Here is a 22,024-nt window from a genome sequence, read left to right as displayed (position 1 = left end):
ATGTGCGTAATGATGGTTACCAGGTGGGATAGATGAGACACAGGTGTGCGTAATGATGGTTACCAGGTGTGATAGATGAGACACAGGTGAGCGTAATGATGGTTACCAGGTGTGCGTAAAGATGGATTGCCAGGACCGGTGGTTAGTAGACCGGCGACGTTGAGCGCCGGAGAGGGGGTAGACGTGACAGTTTTAATTTATTATTTGGTGAAGTGAATATATTTTGTATAGTGTTATCTAAAATGTATAACTTTCTATTTTTATGAAATTCACTGAGGATGAACCACCCCTTCCTGCTCTGAGGAGCCTCCACTGACACAGACACAGGAGCATTGGAGTTTTAAACCAAGTTTAGCCTCCGTCTGTGCTCTTTATACATGTATTGTTCCTGTGTTTATGCGTAGACGCTTCTGTTATGTTGTCACGTTCCATGTTAGTTGTTTTATGAAACTTTTTACCTGCTTCTCGACTCTCCGTTATAATACAGGAGCGTCTATAGCGACAGCTGTGAAGGCAATTACTATAGACACAGGAGCATTGGATCAAACTGAGCCTCTGTCTGTGCTCTTTTTCTTTTTATTACTGACAGGATAGTGAGAGATGGTTGAAGTCCAAGAACACAATTACAGGAAACCATATCATATAAACAAATGTTTCAACTACATTCAATCTGAACAAAATGTTCTATTGGATTTCTGCAGCAGTGCAACTCTGACCATATAGTTTACCTCAAGATAGAATAGCATGACAATAAATAAACAAATATCACTTCATTTACCTAAATTATGTTAAATATTTAATGGCAATTTATTTTTTCCTTTCACACCACATTTTTATAGGAAACAGGCCAGCTGAAATCAGAATCACTGTAAATGTCTTAGTGTACATGGTAGTCTATGGTAGTGTCGTCGAAAATACAGCGATTATCATACAGTGTACAACACATTATACTGATGGGAATGATCAAGATACAAATCACAAGTCAAACTGTATATCATTCTTTCAACGGTATTCACCCAGACATTGTTGCTGGTATGTTATTGACATTATTATAGGGATGGAGTTACTGGGACTTTTTACATTCATGTTTTAAATATAGCTACTGTTCTGTCATTAGTTTAGTAAGCTTAGATACTGTCTCAAAGCTGTGTTACTATGAGGTTAAACAAAAGAGGAAAGCAAACAACTAACTCTTTCACTCACTCTCTCTAAGCTTCTGATTTCAACCAACAGAGATTCTTCTCCAGTCAATGGGTTTGAAACTAAACCCTGAGGCAACACTAAAGCTCTTGCTCTTTCTTGACAGTTATAAAAACCTTGCTAGTGTAATCCTTGGTGAGACACTCATCTTAAATCTGAACCATACTCCTGCTTTTAACAGGCAACACTGAACAACCTTCGACTTCTCCTTCCAGAATACATGGTCTTTACTTTCATGTTCAGGAGCATATTGGAGCTCCAGGTATTTACACCATAAATACTTGATTATACAGAAACGTAATACTTAAATACACAGAAACGTACACATAAGCACACACACACACACACACACACACACACACACACACACACACACACACACACACATGACTCCATTCCAGCATATACTTAAATGTATACAAGACAAAATATCAAGTAGATACAATGTACTTTCTCATGAATGTCAAACTCATACTTTGGTCAAGCAATTAGGTTAGTAATATCATTTTCATAATTCTACACAACAACAAAATACATATTAAGGCAAAAGTAACTATCAGTCACATTAAACAACAGTTTAAAAAACACACTTTTAAAATATTTCTGCACACAGTTTTTCATCATAGAAAAATAGGTGTGTTGCACAGAGAGGTGAGATATTTTCCTAACCCACCATAGTACAATGTATGATAAGGTGACATGGTATCTCATATCATTAGACATGCCCCTTCATTAGTCCCAATGACCCTCACACTTCAAACTGTAGCTTTCCTAAAATGGATGCTAACTATAGCATTCTGAATGATGTTATTTCACCTGACAAGAAAGTTAGGATCTATTGCAAGATATAACGTTAATAGGACTTATTCTCTTCCCACTGTCAGTTCCATGTCTTAGACTTTTGACCATAACAAAATCAAATAACTGATTTCATCATTCCTCATGAGAGGTCGTCATGACTACTCTGATGTCTGTGTCTAACTCATCACAAACCTGTAAACAATTTCAGTCAATTCAGTACAAGCCTTCCCTCAAACAGCTGTACAAAGCATATCATACAAGCTCAGAAACTCAACAGAGAAGGAGTAAAACATGTAGTTCAACATCTGCAGACAGATATAAGATCACAGCAGCAAGCAAATCCCGCTATCGTATCTGAGCCAGCAGGAGTAACAGCATTCCACAGAACTACAGCCCACCAAGCACCACGGTATACTGTAGTACTTGTATAGTGCAAGTCAGAGCAACCAGTGGCCATGGACCCCCTACCAGGCTGCTGTCTGAAGCCATGTTCTGCCTCAATGACTGACTGAATGAGAGAAGGAGAGATGGATGGCTATAGGGCTGAGGCTGGAGTGGGGTTAGTTTAGGTCAGCCGGGCTGAGGAACATGAGGTTAATGTCCCCAGCGTGAAGCAGCCAGAGGCCCCACGGCGCTCCTGGGGACACAGACCATAGAGAGGGACAAGATGTCTGTCCTATTTACATAGAGAATAATTGCAAGAGTCAGTCGGTGTAGCTCTGCCACCTGTCAACACAGCAGGTCAATGAACATACTGTCTGGAACATCTCCTGGTGGTGTATTGCTTGGGCTAGAACATTCCTCCATAGGTTTCAACAGGATCTTCTCTGTTACTATTCCCAGTGGGGGATGAGAGGGAGTCTTCCGGCATATGACTCTGGTTGCATCTGTGTGTTGATCTAATGTTCTGCAGGAAATGTTTTTGCACCATTTTACAAATGACCAAAGTGTCCCTCTCTCTCGGCTTGACAAAAGATAACACATTGATTCATTAGCATTGCCACTGAAAAAACGTTTTCCACATTGGACATAATTTGAGCTTGAGAGACAGACAGCATTAGGATGAATCCATGGCTGTTTCAAGCATTAAGAGAAAGCTTGAGGAATACCATCTACTGAGTCCTGGGAGTAGAGAAGGGCAGCTGTTGAAGAAGTGTAGAGGGCCAAGCAGGAGGTTAACACAACTGATACCTGCAGAAGATCCAATATAAGTGACGACACTGCCAAAAGAAAGAGAGATTCAGTTAGTATAGTGGTTCAAATTCCAATCAAATCCCAAAGCCATAAATATATATATATATTACAGTGCATTCGGAAGGTATTCAGACCCCTTGACTTTATCCAAATTTTGTTACATTGCAGCCTTATACTAAAATGGATTAAATTGTTTTTCCCCCTGATCAATTTACACACAATACTCCATAATGACAAAGCAATAACAGGTTTTTAGAAAATTGTGCAAATGTATACAGTTGAAGTCGGAAGTTTACATACACCTTAGCCAAATACATTTCAACTCAGTTTTTCACAATTCCTAACATTTAATCCTATTAAAAATTCCCTGTCTCAGTTCAGTTAGGATCACCACTTTATTTTAAGAATGTGAAATGTCAGAATAATAGTAGAGGGAATGATTTATTTCAGCTTTTATTTCTTTCATCACATTCCCAGTGGGTCAGAAGTTTACATATAGTCAATTAGTATTTGGTAGCATTGCCTTTAAATTGTTTAACTTGGGTCACACGTTTTGGGTAGCCTTCCACAAGCTTCCCACAATAAGTTGGGTGAATTTTGGCCCATTCCTACTGACAGAGCAGGTGTAACTGAGTCAGGTTTGTAGGCCTCCTTGCTCGCACACTCCTTTTCAGTTCTGCCCACATATTTTCTATAGGATTGAGGTCAGGGCTTTGTGATGGCCACTCCAATACCTTGACTTTGTTGTCCTTAAGCCATTTTGCCACAACTTTGGAAGTATGCTTAGGGTCATTGTCCATTTGGGAGACCCATTTGCGACCAAGCTTTAACTTCCTGACTGATGTCTTGAGATGTTGCTTCAATATATCCACATAATTTTCCCTCCTCATGATCCCATCTATTTTGTGAAGTGGACCAGTCCCTCCTGCAGCAAAGCACCCCCACAAAATGATGCTGCCACCCCCGTGCTTCACGGTTCGGATGGTGTTCTTCGGCTTGCAAGCCTCCCCCTTTTTCTTCCAAACATAACGATGGCCAAACAGTTCTATTTTTGTTTCATTAGACCATAGGACATTTCTTCAAAAAGTACGATCTTTGTCCCCATGTGCAGTTGCAAACCGTAGTCTGGCTTTTTTTTATTGTAGTTTTGGGGCAGTGGCTTCTTCCTTGTTGAGCGGCCTTTCAGGTTATGTCGATATAGGACTCGTTTAAATTTGGATATAGATACTTTTGTACCTGTTTCCTCCAGCATCTTCACAAGGTTCTTTGCTGTTAATCTGGGATTGATTTTACTGAGGAGTGGCTTCTGTCTGGGCAGTCTACCATAAATGCCTGATTTGTGGAGTGTTGCAGAGATGGTTGTCCTTCAGGAAGGATCTCCCATCTCCACAGAGTAACTCCGGAGCTCTGTCAGAGTGACGATCGGGTTCTTGGTCACCTCCCTGACCAAAGCCCTTCTCCCCCGATTGCTCAGTTTGGCCGGGCGGCCAGCTCTAGGAAGAGTCTTGGTGGTCCTAAACTTCTTCCATTCAGGAATGATGGAGGCATACTGTGTACTTTGGGACCTTCAACGCAGCAAAAATAAATTTGGGACAATTCCTTCGACCTCATGGCTTGGCTTTTGCACTGTCATGCACTGTCAACTGTGGGATGTTATATAGACAGGTGTGTGACTTTTCAAATCATGTTCAATCAATTGAATTTACCACAAGTGGACTCCAATCAAGTTGTAGAAACATCTCAAGGATGAAAATTGAAACAGGATGTACCTGAGCTCATAGCAAAGGGTCTGACTACTTAAGTAAATAAAGTATTTTGAGTCTCATAGCAAAGGGTCTGAATACTTATGTAAATAAAGTATATCTGTTTTTACATTTTAATACATTTGCTCAAATTTCTAAAAACCTGTTTGCGCTTTGTCATTATTGGGTATTGTGTTTAGATTGATGAAGAAAAAATTATATTTAATACATTTAAGAATAAGGCTGTAACGTAACAAAATGTGGAAAAAGGGAAGGGGCCTGAATACTTTCCGAATGCACTGTAAGTGAACAGTGAATTATCCTATACACCTGACATTTCCCATGACTATTTTTGTTCAGTGTAGATTAGTTCCTACAGGCCCACTGAAGTGACACAGTACCCATGCTCCAATCTCCTTAATTGCAGAAACACTATTCCCAAATCTAGAAATGAGTGGATTTCGTGCTTGACTGGACACTCCAGTTGTAGCTCATCAGGCCCTATATTCGGCTCTGTTAAATGGGAAAATAGGAGGCAGTGGCCTTTGAAAATAAAGGAACTGTTCCTAATAATAGCACAGCTACCTCAGGTTCCTGAATGAATATTTATGAGGGAGTATACAGGCTGATCTCTGCTCTCTCTCCGTTTCTCTCTGTCTGCTCTCCCCCTCTCTATATATCTTCCTGCCTGCTTTCTTTCTCCATCTCTCGCTCTCTTTCATCTCTCTCCATTTTTCTGACTGCAGTCTCTCTCTCCATGTTTCACTTTCTCCGTTTTATCTCTCTCTCTCTCGCTCCATCTCTGTCTTCTCTCCCTCTCTGCCCCTCTCTCCTTGTCTCAGACAGTAAAGCTGTTATTATTATTATTTTGTTTAGCTGTATAAATCATAATGTCTGGGCCTCCCGAGTGGCGCAGTGGTCTAAGGCACTGCATCGCAGTGCTAGCTGTGCCACTAGAGATCCTGGCTTGAGTCCAGGCTCTGTCGCAGCCGGCCGTGACTGGGAGACCCATGGGGCGGCGCACAATCGGCCCAGCGTCGCCTGGGTTAGGGGAGGGTTTGGCTGGCAGGGATGTCCTTGTCACATTGCGCTCTAGCGACTCCTGTGGCGGGCCGGGTGCATGCACGCTGACACGGTCGCTAGGTGTACGGTGTTTCCTCTGACACATTGGTGTGGCTGGCTTCCATTGTGTCAAGAAGCAGTGCGGCTTGGTTGAGTTGTGTTTCGGAGGAAACATGGCTCTCGACCTTTGCCTCTCCTGAGTCTGTACGAGAGTTGCAGCGATGAGACAAGGCTATAACTACCAATTGAATACCACGAAATCGGGGGGAAAAAGGGGTAAAGTAAAAAAAATTATAATAATTAAAATCAAGCCATCTGCAGATCCTATTCCAGCTGTGATGACCCTTGTGTATCACACCACAAAACATAACAAAATCAAGGTGAACATTTATTGACTGCACTAGAGTACAATACGAGCAAAGCAAATCAATCAATCTGTGTTGGAGTCAAAACTTTACAAAGCCTTATGATATCAAAGGCCACAATGCTGAAGAGCCAAAAGTCAATATCTAAATTATTCTAAATGAATAATTTATTCACATTACATAATTGCCAATATGCTGCAGCAAACTCTACACAAATTACACAATGGAAAAGGGAACAAGGTATTTTCACAGCCTCAAGTACACCAACACAGAAACAGGTTCTGGGGGGATATTTTCAGTGTGTTGCTATTATAGAGAGATGGTATGATCATATAGTTGTAGGAGTATAATACAGGGCAATTTAAGCCTGAATGTTCACCTTGACCCTGGACACTGAGACCCCTGTCCTCCTCCTCTTCCATCCTCCCTCCATCTCTCTCTGTCCGTCAGGGTGTGGTGTCTCCACGGTGCATGGAGGCCCGCCCCCAGACACCATGGCCGCCGCCCCCTCCTCCTCCTCCCCCGGGGTCCTGGTCAGACTCTGGTTGGCTCTGGGCCCGCTCAGGCTTGGGGTTGGGGGTGCAGGGAGGATCAGGGTGTTGGACAGACATGGTTCTCCTCAGGTGGGTGCGTTTACACAGGAAGTCAGGCTTGGCAGTGAGGCCGAAGGAGCCTTTCTTCAGGACCATGCGTACTGAGGAAAGCTTCTTGGGTCTGGCCCGGTGGCCAAACTGCAGTGAGGAGAGGTGCACTGCATAGCCATCACTTAGGAACTATGGGAAAGAGAGAGAGAGAGAGCGCGAGAGAGAGTAGAAGAGTGCGAGAGAGAGTAGAAGAGTGCGAGAGAGAGAGAGAGAGAGAGAGAGAGAGAGAGAGAGAGAGAGAGAGAGAGAGAGAGAGAGAGAGAGAGAGAGAACGAGACAGTTAGTGAGAGTGGCCATGTTAGATAAAAGAATAGAAGACTAAACAGGTAGATAGAGATGGAGAGTGACAGGAAAGACAGACCGGAATAGATACATCAAAACACGATCGATAACTATTAGTGAATCAATGCCATTAGCTTGATCGTTATAGAAAAGTAGAAGAGTGTCTGATGTCTACCTGGCATTGATTCTGGTACTTCTTGGAAGGCCTGCCCACAATATAAATCTGGGAAGGACTCAGACCCAGCATGTTGTACACGGAGATGTCCTTCATGGATCCATAGGCTGAGTTGATCTTAATGTGACACTGGCAGAGAGAGAGAAGAGAGAGAGAGAGGGAGGGAGAAAGAGAGAGAGAGAAAGAGGGAGAGAGACAGAGAGGGAAAGCGAGAGAGAGAGAGAGAAAGAAAGATAGAAAGAAAGAAAGAAAGAGAGAGAGGGATGTAGGGAGCGAGAGAGAGATAGAGAGAGGGAGGGAGGGAAGTAACACTTGATGATGGGTTTGGCACTTTCATGCAGTGCGACCAGAGGTTGTACTGCTGTGCCTACAAAGTCAATGTCAATGTGAGAACCAAAGAAGTGTGCGTGAGAAATAGGGGAAGAAGAGAGAGAGAGAAAGAGAGAGAGAGAGAAAGGGACAGAAAAAAGAGAGTGAGAGACATATAGAGGGTGAGAGAGAGAGAAAGTGAGGAAGAAAAAAAGGAAGAGACATACACAAAGAGAAGGAGTCGAGGTAGAAAGAAAAAGAGATCCACAGTATTATGAAGGTATTGTACTTCCTGCACTAGGTTCCTGAGGAAGATGGTTTTCTGTCTCAGTGGGTCGTGGACCAGGCCCTCAGAGAAGAAGATCATGCCCTGGGGGAAGTTGTGTTGGGACAGCCATGACACCACACGCTGCTTCTGCATGTCTGGCCTCCCTGTGATGTAGATGATAAGATAGCCCAGGTCCTGCCAGTGTCTGGACACAAAGATAAATAGATACATTGCTCTGAGAATTATCGTTTTCACTGAATATAACGACAGATTGACATCAGTAATATTCCTCTGAGATTTATGGTTTATTTTGATATTTTTTTCATCTTTTTAGTGTTTGTTTTCTCCCTTCATGTATTAAAGGGATACTTCAGGATTTTTTTTACAATGAAACCCTTTATCTACTTCCCCAGAGGCAGATTAACTTGTGGAGACATTCGCTATGTATCTGTGTCCAGTATGAAGGACGTTAGAGGTAGTTTTGCAAACCCGTGCTAACTAGCATTAGCGCAATGACTGGAAGTCTACAGCTTTTTATGTAGACTTCCAGTCATTGCACTAATGCTAGTTAGCAATTGCGCTAATGCTATTTAGCAACTTCCTTCAAACTCCCTTTAATGTGATAAAATAAAAGGATAATATTTTGCAATTTAGTTATCATTTTCATTCCATTAATAATTTCTCTCTGCTTGAACTGCTCCTTAATCAAACAAAAGCTGGAAGGCACATTCACAAACATACACACAAACAATTGCACGCACACACACACACTTGGAGGCATCAGTTACCTGACGACGTCCACAGCTCCGGGACGGACTTTAGGGTCGCTGCCCATGATGGAAACGCTAGCAGCGAAGGAGCCATCGATGCTGAATACCACACACTCCATCCCCCTGGGCAGCACCGTCAGATAGGCCTCCGCACTCGTCTGATCTCCCCTGGGGAGAGAGAGGAAAAGAGAGTGGGAGAGGGGGGAGGATGATTAATAGGTATGGTGGTAATTCACAGCAGCAGCACCTCTGGGGCTCCTTGTTATTCAACAACCTGTGAGTACCCTGTTAGAGCTTCACAGTACTTTACCTCCATCACTGATATGTGCCGTAATTGAATTCAGTACTCCTCCACTTTCATGGGAACTCGTCCCAACCCACATCCATTTCATTATTGACAGAACCTCTAACATACTGTAACAAACATGCTGTGGTTGCATCTCAATAAGGAATAAAAAGGAGCTGTTTGATTACTTGACCACCATTTTGATAGGGTAGACCCCGGTTGCCAGCTTCTTGCTCTTGGGGATGGTGTAGACCACTCTGCCACTACTGGTGGTCACCTCTGTGTCAAAGTGGACCCAGCGGCCGGACTGGGGCTGGGTCATTAGGAGAATGTCCACCTGCGAGAGAACAAGATAGATTCATGATAAGATTATAAGGTTCAGGGCAGCAATTTAATTCCTTTCAATAAACTTTAGTGTTGATGTCTGTCAAAGGAAATTCCTTTGTCAGACCACTCACTTTAAGAGAAGTATCAATTTAACTTTATTGACACGCAGACACTTTTAAAAGAGATGCAACTATAGTGTTGTAAATAGTGCAACTAGTGTTCGCAAATTATGCAAAAAGGTTCAGTAGCAAGATCCTTCGTCAGAGCAATATGGGTTAATCTTTATTGACATGCAGACACTTTTAATTAATAATGTTTATTGCTGAGGCATGTTGTGTGGTGTCGTCACCTTCTCTCCAGTCAGAGTCACCATGTCCAAGGGGCCATACATGAACCGACCAACCAGAGTCTGTGGTCCCTCCTCTGTGGTGATGACATCATTCACCCTGTGGTTGCCAGTCACATTCTGCATGAGGAGAAGCAATTTACTGTCACTTCTCTTTGGGTTTGCATGCATCCCAAATGGAACCCTACACTCTTAGAAAAAAGGTGCTATCTAGAACCTAAATGGAGAATCCTTTGAATAACCATTTTTTGTTCCAAGTAGAACCCGTTTGGTTCCCGGTTGAACTCTTTTGGGTTCTATGTATAACCCTTTCCACAGACGGTTCTACATTGAACCAAAAAGGGTTGTACCTGGAACTAAAAAGGGTTCTACCTGGATCCAAAAAGGGTTGTCCTATGGGGAGAGCCGAATAACCTTTTTGGAACCCTTTTTCGAAGAGTATTATCTATATAGTGCACTACTTTGACCAGAGACCATGATCTCTGGTCAAATGTAATGCACTATAAAGGGAATAGGGTGCCATTTGGGGCTACACATTTGTCTTTCATTACTTTCTGCATCACTCCTCTTCAGACGTAGTGTTTACATCGGCAGAATGGGATGTCAAAGGAACGATGACAAACAGCCCTACTTTTCAATTTTTCCCTGTTTTGATGCGATGCATCACATTTGAGATGTGTGGCGAATGAGTCTCAGAAGAGATGTGCACAACAAGACCTTACCAAAAGAGGCTGTCAAATATCCATGAACCCCTGGCTACAGTAGGAGTGTGGTTCTGGTTCCCCTTCACTACATCTCATTTCAAAGAGCAGGATGAATAACCCTAACTGAGCTGAGCTAAGGACAAATCCTCTAACTCTATGAAGGCATCCCAAAAGACACCCTATTCAATATGTAGTGCACACTACTTTTGACTAGGGCCCATATGGCTAGTCAAAAGTAGTGCAATACATAGAGAATAGTGTGCCATTTGGGACATAAAACAACTTTATTGCTGAGCTGGTGGGATTTTAATAGGAAATGAAAGTAGAGGAGTTTGCAGATGTAATTCCCTGGCTATGTTACAGTGATGCCATGCTGCATTACCTCAGTCATAACCACAGGTGGTTGGTGATAGAGTAATTGGGGACAGGTTTGACTAAAGGAAACTTTCAGGAACACTTAAAGGGCCATTTGTAAGGGTTGTGGTGCAGTAGCGTATGTACATTAAGGGCTCTATTTGAACAAACCTAATGCAATGGTACATTTTTCGCTGGCGGTAGCATTATAGGTTCAGGGTTGTGTCAGAAATATTTTTGCTATTTTCAAAACCGGAATTATGGGAGCAGTAGCTGGTGGTGCGTAAGGGCTGAGTTTTTATGAATTAACAAGTTGTGGGTGTGTCGAGGCTTGACACCTCACTGGACAATCAGAACGTGCTACATGGATAAATATATGTTTGCTTCAAGTTATGTATTTACGTATTGTATTGTCACTCCAATTCAATGTTAGGATGAAACAGTCAGAGGTCACCAAGTGCAACATAGCTTCAGTGTGTAAATCAGCTAGAAAGATGTGTCGGCATCGAGTAATTGTCTCTGGCCCCCTCTCAGTTAGGGGGAGTGATGAGCTCTACAGCAGAGTCTCACAACTCAATTGCTGGTTGAAAACAGTTTTCTGCCCCTCCCAAAAGATAGAATTTGTAGATAATTGTCCCTCTTTCTGGGACTCACCCACAAACAGGACCAAGCCTGGCCTGTTGAGGAGTGACGGACTCCATCCTAGCTGGAGGGGTGCTCTCATCATCTTATCTACGAACATAGACAGGGCTCTAACTCCCCTAGCTCCACAATGAGATAGGGTGCAGGGAGCAGGCTGTTAGCCAGCCTGCCAGCTTAGTGGAGCCTGCCACTAGCACAGTCAGTGTAGTCAGCTCAGCTATCCCCATTGAGACCGTGTCTGTGCCTCGATCTAGGTTGGGCAAAACTAAACATGGCGGTGTTCGCCTTAGCAATCTCACTGGAATAAAGACCTCCTCCACTCCTGACACTATTGAAAGAGATTGTGATATCTCACATCTAAAAATAGGGCTATTTAATCTTAGATCCCTCATTTCCAAGGCAGTTATAGTCAATTAACTCTCTCTCCTCTGCTCTCATCCTTCTAGACCTATCGGCTGCCTTTGATACTGTGAACCATCAGATCCTCCTCTCCACCCTCTCCGAGTTGGGCATCTCCGGCGCGGCCCACGCTTGGATTGCGTCCTACCTGACAGGTCGCTCCTACAAGGTGGCGTGGCGAGAATCTGTCTCCGCACCACGTGCTCTCACCACTGGTGTCCCCCAGGGCTCTGTTCTAGGCCCTCTCCTATTCTCGCTATACACCAAGTCACTTGGCTCTGTCATATCCTCACATGGTCTCTCCTATCATTGCTATGCAGACGACATACAATTAATATTCTCCTTTCCCCCTTCTGATAACCAGGTGGCGAATCGCATCTCTGCATGTCTGGCAGACATATCAGTGTGGATGACGGATCACCACCTCAAGCTGAACCTCGGCAAGACGGAGCTGCTCTTCCTCCCGGGGAAGGACTGCCCGTTCCATGATCTCGCCATCACGGTTGACAACTCCATTGTGTCCTCCTCCCAGAGTGCTAAGAACCTTGGCGTGATCCTGGACAACACCCTGTCGTTCTCAACTAACATCAAGGCGATGACCCGTTCCTGTAGGTTCATGCTCTACAACATTCGCAGAGTACGACCCTGCCTCACACAGGAAGCGGCGCAGGTCCTAATCCAGGCACTTGTCATCTCCCGTCTGGATTACTGCAACTCGCTGTTGGCTGGGCTCCCTGCCTGTGCCATTAAACCCCTACAACTCATCCAGAACGCCGCAGCCCGTCTGGTGTTCAACCTTCCCAAGTTCTCTCACGTCACCCCGCTCCTCCGCTCTCTCCACTGGCTTCCAGTTGAAGCTCGCATCCGCTACAAGACCATGGTGCTTGCCTACGGAGCTGTGAGGGGAACGGCACCCCCGTACCTTCAGGCTCTGATCAGGCCCTACACCCAAACAAGGGCACTGCGTTCATCCACCTCTGGCCTGCTCGCCTCCCTACCTCTGAGGAAGTACAGTTCCCGCTCAGCCCAGTCAAAACTGTTCGCTGCTCTGGCACCCCAATGGTGGAACAAACTCCCTCACGACGCCAGGACAGCGGAGTCAATCACCACCTTCCGGAGACACCTGAAACCCCACCTCTTTAAGGAATACCTAGGATAGGATAAAGTAATCCTTCTAACCCCCCCCCCTTAAAAGATTTAGATGCACTATTGTAAAGTGGTTGTTCCACTGGATATCATAAGGTGAATGCACCAATTTGTAAGTCGCTCTGGATAAGAGCGTCTGCTAAATGACTTAAATGTAAATGTAAATGTAATTAACTAATCACTGATCATAATCTTGATGTGATTGGCCTGACTGAAACATGGCTTAAGCCTGATGAATGTACTGTGTTAAATGAGGCCTCACCTTCTGGTTACACTAGTGACCATATCCCCTGCGCATCCCGCAAAGGCGGAGGTGTTGCTAACATTTACGATAGCAAATTTCAATTTACAAAACAACCCAGACGTTTTCGTCTTTTGAGCTTCTAGTCATGAAATCTATGCAGCCTACTCAACCACCTTTTATAGCTACTGTTTCACAGGCCTCCTGGGCCATATACAGCATTCCTCACTGAGTTCTCTGAATTCCTATCGGACCTTGTTGTCATCGCAGATAATATTCACATTTTTGGTGACTTTAATATTCACATGGAAAACTCCAAGGACCTACTCCAAAAGGCTTTCGGAGCCATCATCGACTCAGTGGGTTTCGTCCAACATGTCTCCGGACCTACTCACTGCCACAGTCATACTCTGGACCTAGTTTTGTCCCGTGGAATAAATGTTGTGGATCTTAATCCTAACCAAGGATCATCAAAAGCCATGCTATGAATTCTCGGACAACCCAAAGATTCCTAGATGCCCTTCCAGACTCCTTCCACCTACCCAAGGACGTCAGATTACACAAATCAGTTAACCATCTAACTGAGGAACTCAATTTAACCTTGCGCAATACCCTAGATGCAGTAACACCCCTAAAAACCAAAAACATTTGTCATAAGAAACTAGCTCCCTTGTATACAGAAAATACCCGAGCTCTGAAGCGAGCTTCCAGAAAATTGGAACGGAAATGGTGCAACACCAAACTGGAAGTCTTCTGACTAGCTTGGAAAGACAGTACCGTGCAGTATCGAAGAGCCCTCACTGCTGCTCGATTATCCTATTTTTCCAACTTAATTGAGGAAAATAAGAACAATCCGAAATGTATTTTTTATACAGTCACAAAGCTAACTAAAAAGCAGCCAAGAGAGGATGGCTTTCACTTCAGCAGTGATAAATTCATGAACTTCTTTGAGGAAAAGATCATGATCATTAGAAAGCAAAATACGGACTCCTCTTTAAATCTGCGTATTCCTCCAAAGCTCAGTTGTCCTGAGTCTGCAGGACCTAGGATCAAGAGAGACACTCAAGTTCTTGACACATTGAAGAAAATAATCCTGGCCTCTAAACCTTCGAGCTGCATACTGGACCCTATTTCAACTAAATTACTGAAAGAGCTGCTTCCTGTGCTTGGCCCTCCTATGTTGAACATAATAAACAGCTCTCTATCCACCGGATGTGTACCAAACTCACTAAAAGTGGCAGTAATAAAGCCTCTCTTGAAAAAGCCAAACCTTGACCCAGAAAATATAAAAAACTATCGGCCTATATTGAATCTCCCATTCCTATCAAAAATCTTTGAAACAATTTAGAAAAGGCTGTTGCGCAGCAACTCACTGCCTTCCTGAAGACAAACAATGTATTCGAAACACTTCAGTCTGGTTTTAGACCCCATCATAGCACTGAGACTGCACTTGTGAAGGTGGTAAATGACCTTTTAATGGCGTCAGACCGAGGCTCTGCATCTGTCCTCGTGCTTCTAGACCTTACAGTTGTGTCCAAAAGTTTTGAGAATGACACAAATATTAATTTCCACAAAGTTTGCTTCTTCAGTGTCTTTAGATATTTTTGTCAGATGTTACTATGGAATACTGAAGTATAATTACAAGCATTTCATAAGTGTCAAAGGCTTTTATTGACAATTACATGATGCAAAGAGTCAATATTTGCAGAGTTGACCCTTCTTTTTCAAGACCTCTGCAATCCGCCCTGGCAGGCTGTCAATGAACTTCTGGGCCACATCCTGACTGATGGCAGCCCATTCTTGCATAATCAGTGCTTGGAGTTTGTCAGAATTTGTGGGTTTTTGTTTGTCCACCCGCCTCTTGAGGATTGACCACAAGTTCTCAATGGGATTAAGTTTTGGGGAGTTTCCTGGCTATGGACCCAAAATATCGATGTTTTGTTCCCCGAGCCATTTAGTTATCACTTTGGCATTATGGCAAGGTTTTCCATCATGCTGGAAAAGGCATTGTTCGTCGCCAAACTGTTCCTGGATGGTTGGGAGAAGTTGCTCTCGGAGGATGTGTTGGTACCATTCTTTATTCATGGCTGTGTTCTTAGGCAAAATTGTGAGTGAGCCCACTCCCTTGGCGGAGAAGCAATCCCACACATGAATGGTCTCAGGATGCTTTACTGTTGGCATGACACAGGACTGATGGTAGCGCTCACCTTGTCTTCTCCAGACAAGTTTTTCTTCAGATGCCCCAAACAATCGGAAAGGGGATTCATCAGAGAAAATTACTTTACCCCAGTCCTCAGCAGTCCAATCCCTGTACCTTTTGCAGAATATCAGTCTGTCCCTGATGTTTTTCCTGGAGAGAAGATGCTTCTTTGATGCCCTTCTTGACACCAGGCCATCCTCCAAAAGTCTTCGCCTCACTGTGCGTGCAAATACACTCACACCTGCCTGCTGCCATTCCTGAGCAAGCTCTGTACTGGTGGTGCCCCGATCCCGCAGCTGAATCAACTTTAGGAGACGGTCCTGGCGCTTGCTGGACTTTCTTGGGCGCCCTGAAGCCTTCTTCACAACAATTTAACCATTCTCCTTGAAGTTCTTGATGATCCGATAAATGGTTGATTTAGGTGCAATCTTACTGGCAGCAATATCCTTGGCTGTGAAGCCCTTTATGTCCAAAGCAATGATGACGGCACGTGTTTCCTTGCAGGCAACCATGGTTGACAGAGGAAGAACAATGATTCCAAGCACCACCCTCCTTTTGAAGCTTCCAGTCTGTTATTCGAACTCAATCAGCATGACAGAGTGATCTCCAGCCTTTTCAACACTCACACCTGTGTTAACGAGAGAATCACTGACATGATGTCAGCTGGTCTTTTTGTGGCAGGGCTGAAATGCAGTGGAAATGTTTTTTGGGGGATTCAGTTCATTTGCATGGCAAATAGGGACTTTGCAATTAATTGCAATTCATCTGATCACTCTTCATAACATTCTGGAGTATATGCAAATTGCCATCATACAAAGTGAGGCAGCAGACTTTGTGAAAATTCATATTTGTGTCATTCTCAAAACTTCTGGCCACGACTGTAGTGCTGCTTTTGATATCATCAATCACCACATTCTTTTGGAGAGATTGGAAACCCAAATTGGTCTATACGGACAAGTTCTGGCCTGGTTTAGATCTTATCTTTTGGAAAGATATCAGTTTGTCTCTGTGGATGGTTTGTCCTCTGACAAATCAACTGTAAATGTAGGTGTTCGTCAAGGCTCCGTTTTAGGACCACTATTGTTTTCACTATATATTTTACCTCTTGGTGATGTCATTCGGAAACATAATGTTAACTTTCACTGCTATGCGGACGACACACAGCTGTACATTTTGATGAAACATGGTGAAGCCCCAAAATTGCCCTCTCTGGAAGCCTGTGTTTCAGACATAAGGAAGTGGATGGTGGCAAATGTTTTCCTTTTAAACTCAGACAAAACAGAGATGCTAGTTCTAGGTCCCAAGAAACAAAGAGATCTTCTGTTGAATCTGGCAATTCATCTTGATGGTTGTACAATCGTCTCAAATAAAACTGGGAAGGACCTCGGCGTTACTCTGGACCCTGATCTCTCATTTGACGAACATATCAAGACTGTTTCAAGGATAGCTTTTTTCCATCTACGTAACATTGAAAAAATATGAAACTTTCTGTCCAAAAGTGATGCAGAAAAATGAATCCATGCTTTTGTCACTTCTAGGTTAGATTACTGCAATGCTCTACTTTCCGGCTACCCGGATAAAGCACTAAATAAACTTCAGTTAGTGCTAAACACGGCTGCTAGAATCTTGACTAGAACCCAAAAATGTGATCATATTACTCCAGTGCTAGCCTCTCTACACTGGCTTCCTGTTAAGGCAAGGGCTGATTTCAAGGTTTTACTGCTAACCTACAAAGCATTACATGGGCTTGCTCCTACCTATCTTTCCAATTTGGTCCTGCCGTACATACCTACATGTACGCTATGGTCACAAGACGCAGGCCTCTTTACTGTCACTACAATTTCTAAGCAAACAGCTGGAGGCATGGCTTTCTCCTATAGAGCTCCATTTTTATGGAATGGTCTGCCTATCCATGTGAGACACGCAGACTCGGTCTCAACCTTTAAGTCTTTATTGAAGATCCATCTCTTCAGTAGGTCCTATGATTGAGTGTAGTCTGGTCCAGGAGTGTGAAGGTGAATGGAAAGGCACTGGAGCAACGAACAGCCCTTGCTGTCTCTGCCTGGCCGGTTCCCCTCTCTCCACTAGGATTCGCTGCCTCAAACCCTATTACAGGTGCTGAGTCACTGGCTTACTGGTGCTCTTCCATGCTATCCCTAGGAGGGGTGCGTCACTTGAGTGGGTTGAGTCACTGACATGGTCTTCCTGTCTGGGTTGGCGCACCCCCTTGGGTTGTGCCGTGGGGGAGATCTTCGTGGGCTATACTTGGCCTTGTCTCAGCATGGTAAGTTGGTGGTTGAAGATATCCCTCTAGTGGTGTGGGGGCTGTGCTTTGGCAAAGTGGGTGGGTTATATCCTGCCTGTTTGGCCCTGTCCGGGGGTATCGTCGGATGGGGCCACAGTGTCTCCTGACCCCTCCTGTCTCAGCCTCCGGTATTTATGCGTTGGGGGCTAGGGTCAGTCTGTTAAATCTGGAGTATTTCTTGTGTCTTATCCAGAGTCCTGTGTGAATTTAAGTATTCTCTCTCTCTCTCTCGCTCGCTCTCTCGCTCTCTCTCTCTCGCTCTCTCTCTCTCGCTCTCTCTCTCTCTCGCTCTCTCTCTCTCTCGCTCTCTCTCACCTGTCCCAGACCTGCTGTTTTCACCTCTCTAGAGACAGCAGGAGCGGTAGAGATACTCTGAATGATCGGCTATGAAAAGCCAACTGACATTCACTCTTGAGGTGCTGACCTGTTGCACCCTCTACAACCACTGTGATTATTATTATTTTACCCTGCTGGTCATCTATGAACATTTGAACATCTTTGCCATGTTCTGTTATAATCTCCACCCAGCACAGCCAGAAGAGGACTGGCCACCCCTCATAGCCTCGTTCCTCTATAGGTTTCTTCCTAGGTTCTGGCCTTTCTAGGGAGTTTTTCCTAGCCACCGTGCTTCTACACCTTCATTGCTTGCTTTGTGACATCAGCTGACGTAAGAAGGGCTTTATAAATCAATTTGATTGATTGATTGATTGAATGTTAGTCCGCTATAGCCTAGTTCGTTAAATAACCTGCCCCATATTTACTAAATATGAGCTAAATAGGGGTGGCCAATAAGCAAGATTCACTAGGCTATTGATAAGGCCTAAAAAGAGTATAATTCAAATTTAAAAAAATAAGCAACAACTTGTTTTAAATAGGCTATGTTAAAATAAAGTTACAGGCACCATAATTTCTCCTCGTGGGCTTATAATACAGACAAGGCAATTTAGAATATGGGTTTTACGCACATCAAAACTTCTCACAGGAGCTGGATAAAGATCCACTATAAAGAGAAACAGGGAATGTAATGTTATACTGCTCCAAAATGTAATGTTTTATAAACATCATGAAACCATCTTACAGATCAGATTTGCACTTATTTGCAGATGAAATTACATTGCATTCGAGTCATGAACGTTTTCTCAACATAAATCCATGGATGGTGAATCTTTCTAGTAAGTAAATTTTTTTAATCAAATTAAACAGAATACAATCAATCTGTTTTTTAAAACAACAACTATATTTCTAAATATGATCGGGTCAGAAGCATCATAAATCACATCTCTCGTTACATGAGCATAAGGCAATGTGTGCACACATACACTACACTAATGTCCTTGTTTTTGAAAGAAAAGCAATTTTTTGTCCATTAAAATAACATCAAATTGATCTGAAAAACAGTGAAGACATTGTTAATGTTGTAAATGACTATTGTAGCTGGAATATCTACATAGGCGTACAGAGGCCATTATCAGCAACCATCACTCCTGTGTTCCAATGGCACGTTGTGTTAGCTAATCCAAGTCAACAGTGAAGAGGCGACTCTGGGATGCTGGCCTTCTAGCCAGAGTTCCTCTGTCCAGTGTCTGTGTTCTTTTGTCCATCTTAATCTTTTCTTTTTATTGGCCAGTCTGAGATATGGCTTTTTCTTTGCAACTCTGCCTAGAAGGCCAGCATCCCGGAGTTGCCTCTTCACTGCTGACGTTGAGACTGGTGTTTTGCGGGTACTATTTAATGAAGCTGCCAGTTGAGGACTTGTGAGGCGTCTGTTTCTCAAACTAGACACTCTAATGTACTTGTCCTCTTGCTCAGTTGTGCACCGGGGCCTCCAACTCCTCTTTCTATTCTGGTTAGAGCCAGTTTGCGCTTTTCTGTGAAGGGACTGGTACACAGCGTTGTATGAGATCTTCAGTTTCTTGAAAATGTCTTGCATGGAATAGCCTTAATTTCTCAGAACAAGAATAGACTGACGAATTTCATAGTAAAGCCCTTTGTTTCTGGCCATTTTGAGCCTGTAATCGAACCCACAAATGCTGATGTTCCAGATACTCAACAAGTCAGAACAACAGTTTTCCGCTGTGCTAACATAATTGCAAAAGGGTTTTCTAATGGTCAATTAGCCTTTTAAATGATAAACTTGGATTAGCTAACACAACGTGCCATTGGAACACAGGAGTGATGGTTGCTGATAATGGGCCTCTGTACGCCTATGTAGATATTCCATAAAAAAATCTGCCGCTTCCAGCTAAAATAGTCATTTACAACATTAACAATGTCTACACTGTTCTGATCAATTTTATGTTATTTTAATGGACAAAAAAATGTGCTTTTCTTTCAAAAACAAGGACATTTCTAAGTGACCCCAAACTTTTGAACAGTAGAGTAGGCCTAAGGGCTCTTTGGCAGGAGGCATGGATGTTTGTCTTATCCATTGAAGATAGTTTATTAAATAGCATACAGTAATCCTATAATAGGCCTAGTTATAACAAACATGTAGCCTATCTAGTTTTGTTATTGACTTCAACATGGAAATATTCCACTACACACATTGCATTCGCTCTTCGAAAATGCACTGCATGTTCAAGCCATGGACAATTGGACATTGCCCAAACGTTATAATGAGATAAGCCTACCATTGCCATTGATATGGCCTGTTAGTGACTTTGCCACGTAAAAGGTAAACAAACAAACAGGCAAATAGCCTAGGCTACAAGTGGATACAGCACCAAGGACAGTAATCGGAATTCCCGAGATTTGACAGTTCAGTCCAACAGATGAAAATGGAAGATGCAATTTTTTTACAAAATGATAAAGGAAAAACAATAAGCAGTCTATTGTAATAACTTGATGTTCCTAAACAGACTTCCTACAGTTGCTGAAACCTTTCATTCAATGAGCATTGCACATATGACTAATGAAGAACAACCTGTATGGATGTCCAATATAAAGAAAGGAATGCCTGTTGACTGTTAAGCTGCTCGTGATATAATAAAACATTGGTCATATGCAACTGATTAGGCTACTGTGCACTTCCGCTGGCAAAATTGATGTCATAACCAACTGCACCAGAGCTGGAAAATAGACAGAGTGCTGGCTTTTACAAGTTAAAACTGTCTAACTTGCGCCCCCTTAATGCAAGCCGAAAATAGAGGCCTAAGTATCTAATGAACCCTAACGTGCTTTTTTGGGCATTTCTGAGCATATTCGATGTCACAGAAATACGCAGTGTTACCAAATGGTACATTGTTTATTATACATAAACTACCACATCATATGCAGCAGAACTGTATAAAGGCTACATAATACTCTTATTACATAGCTCCATGAGCTTAGTTTGAGCACACTAACTAATGTTGTAGACTGATGTGATGTGTTAGTCTCTGTATCATGAATATTGGGACACCAGTTATTGTCATCTAATGAAGCAGGTAAACAGATTAAGTTTGTCAATAATTAATCCTCGCCAGTTCCGAGCCATGCTGAACTGAAGCTGTGGCATCTCAGCATGCCTTAGACACACACACACACACACACACACACACACACACACACACACACACACACACACACACACACACACACACACACACACACACACACACACACACACACACACACACACACACACACACACACACACACACACACACACACACACACACAGGCACATCTGCAGCACTGTCTACTGCTGTGAACAGGCTGAAAGACCAGATTAATTCCAATATCAGGCCAGTGACCACATTTCTCTGCTACAGGTCACTGCTGAATCTCTCTGCATGAATGCCTGTCTTATGGGAAAATAGCAGAACATATCGCTATCACACTGGGTGAGTGGTGAGTTCACCTTGCCCTCAGACACACACTGAGAGGAGGAGATGGAGAACGTTGGAGAGGCAGACCCCCGTTTTACTGGTCACAATGGTGCTCAGGAAGCAGCACAGACAGCGGTGGCCCCACTACATCAGTGACAAAGAGCCCCTAGTAAGGAGAGTGAACTGAAGTCACAGCATCACTGACACCAGGCAGGGTATCACTATCCCCTGGATGAGCTGGCAGAGCCCAGATAAAGTCGATACCGGGCACCAGGAGACTGTATAGCAATACAGCTATACCAGATATCATATTCAGGTCATATTCTCCAAGCTGCTCCTCCTCCAGCTGTCTCTCATCTACCACCACACAAGAGACAGATCACAGGCTTGGAGGCTGGAGCAGAGCATGTAAGACACAGTCCAAAAATAAAACCTATGGCCAGTTTCCTTAAA

At 43.4% G+C, this 22,024-nt stretch overlaps 1 protein-coding gene across 3 annotated transcripts in view; it reads right to left on the bottom strand.

Moving 5' to 3' along the window:
• Window positions 1–537: 537 nt before the first annotated feature.
• Window positions 538–22,024, bottom strand: part of LOC115163432 (membrane-associated phosphatidylinositol transfer protein 3) — a 170,990-nt gene continuing 149,503 nt past the window's right edge. For 2 of the 3 annotated variants that reach the window (XM_029715287.1, XM_029715289.1), the window contains exons 14-20: window positions 9,775–9,891; window positions 9,287–9,435; window positions 8,831–8,980; window positions 8,064–8,247; window positions 7,466–7,594; window positions 6,744–7,137; window positions 538–3,221 (exon numbers count right to left, since the gene is read on the bottom strand). In XM_029715287.1, the coding sequence (XP_029571147.1) occupies window positions 6,811–7,137; window positions 7,466–7,594; window positions 8,064–8,247; window positions 8,831–8,980; window positions 9,287–9,435; window positions 9,775–9,891 (1,056 nt within the window). In that variant the 3' untranslated portion in view covers window positions 538–3,221; window positions 6,744–6,810. The remainder of the gene's footprint in view (window positions 3,222–6,743; window positions 7,138–7,465; window positions 7,595–8,063; window positions 8,248–8,830; window positions 8,981–9,286; window positions 9,436–9,774; window positions 9,892–22,024) is intronic. The other variant, XM_029715288.1, reaches the window with a different exon arrangement.

Source organism: Salmo trutta, chromosome 26, assembly GCF_901001165.1.
Source record: "Salmo trutta chromosome 26, fSalTru1.1, whole genome shotgun sequence".
Taxonomy (NCBI): Eukaryota; Metazoa; Chordata; class Actinopteri; order Salmoniformes; family Salmonidae; genus Salmo; species Salmo trutta.
The sequence above is the reverse complement of the archived record's forward strand: the minus strand, read 5'-3'. Positions and strand labels throughout refer to the sequence as shown.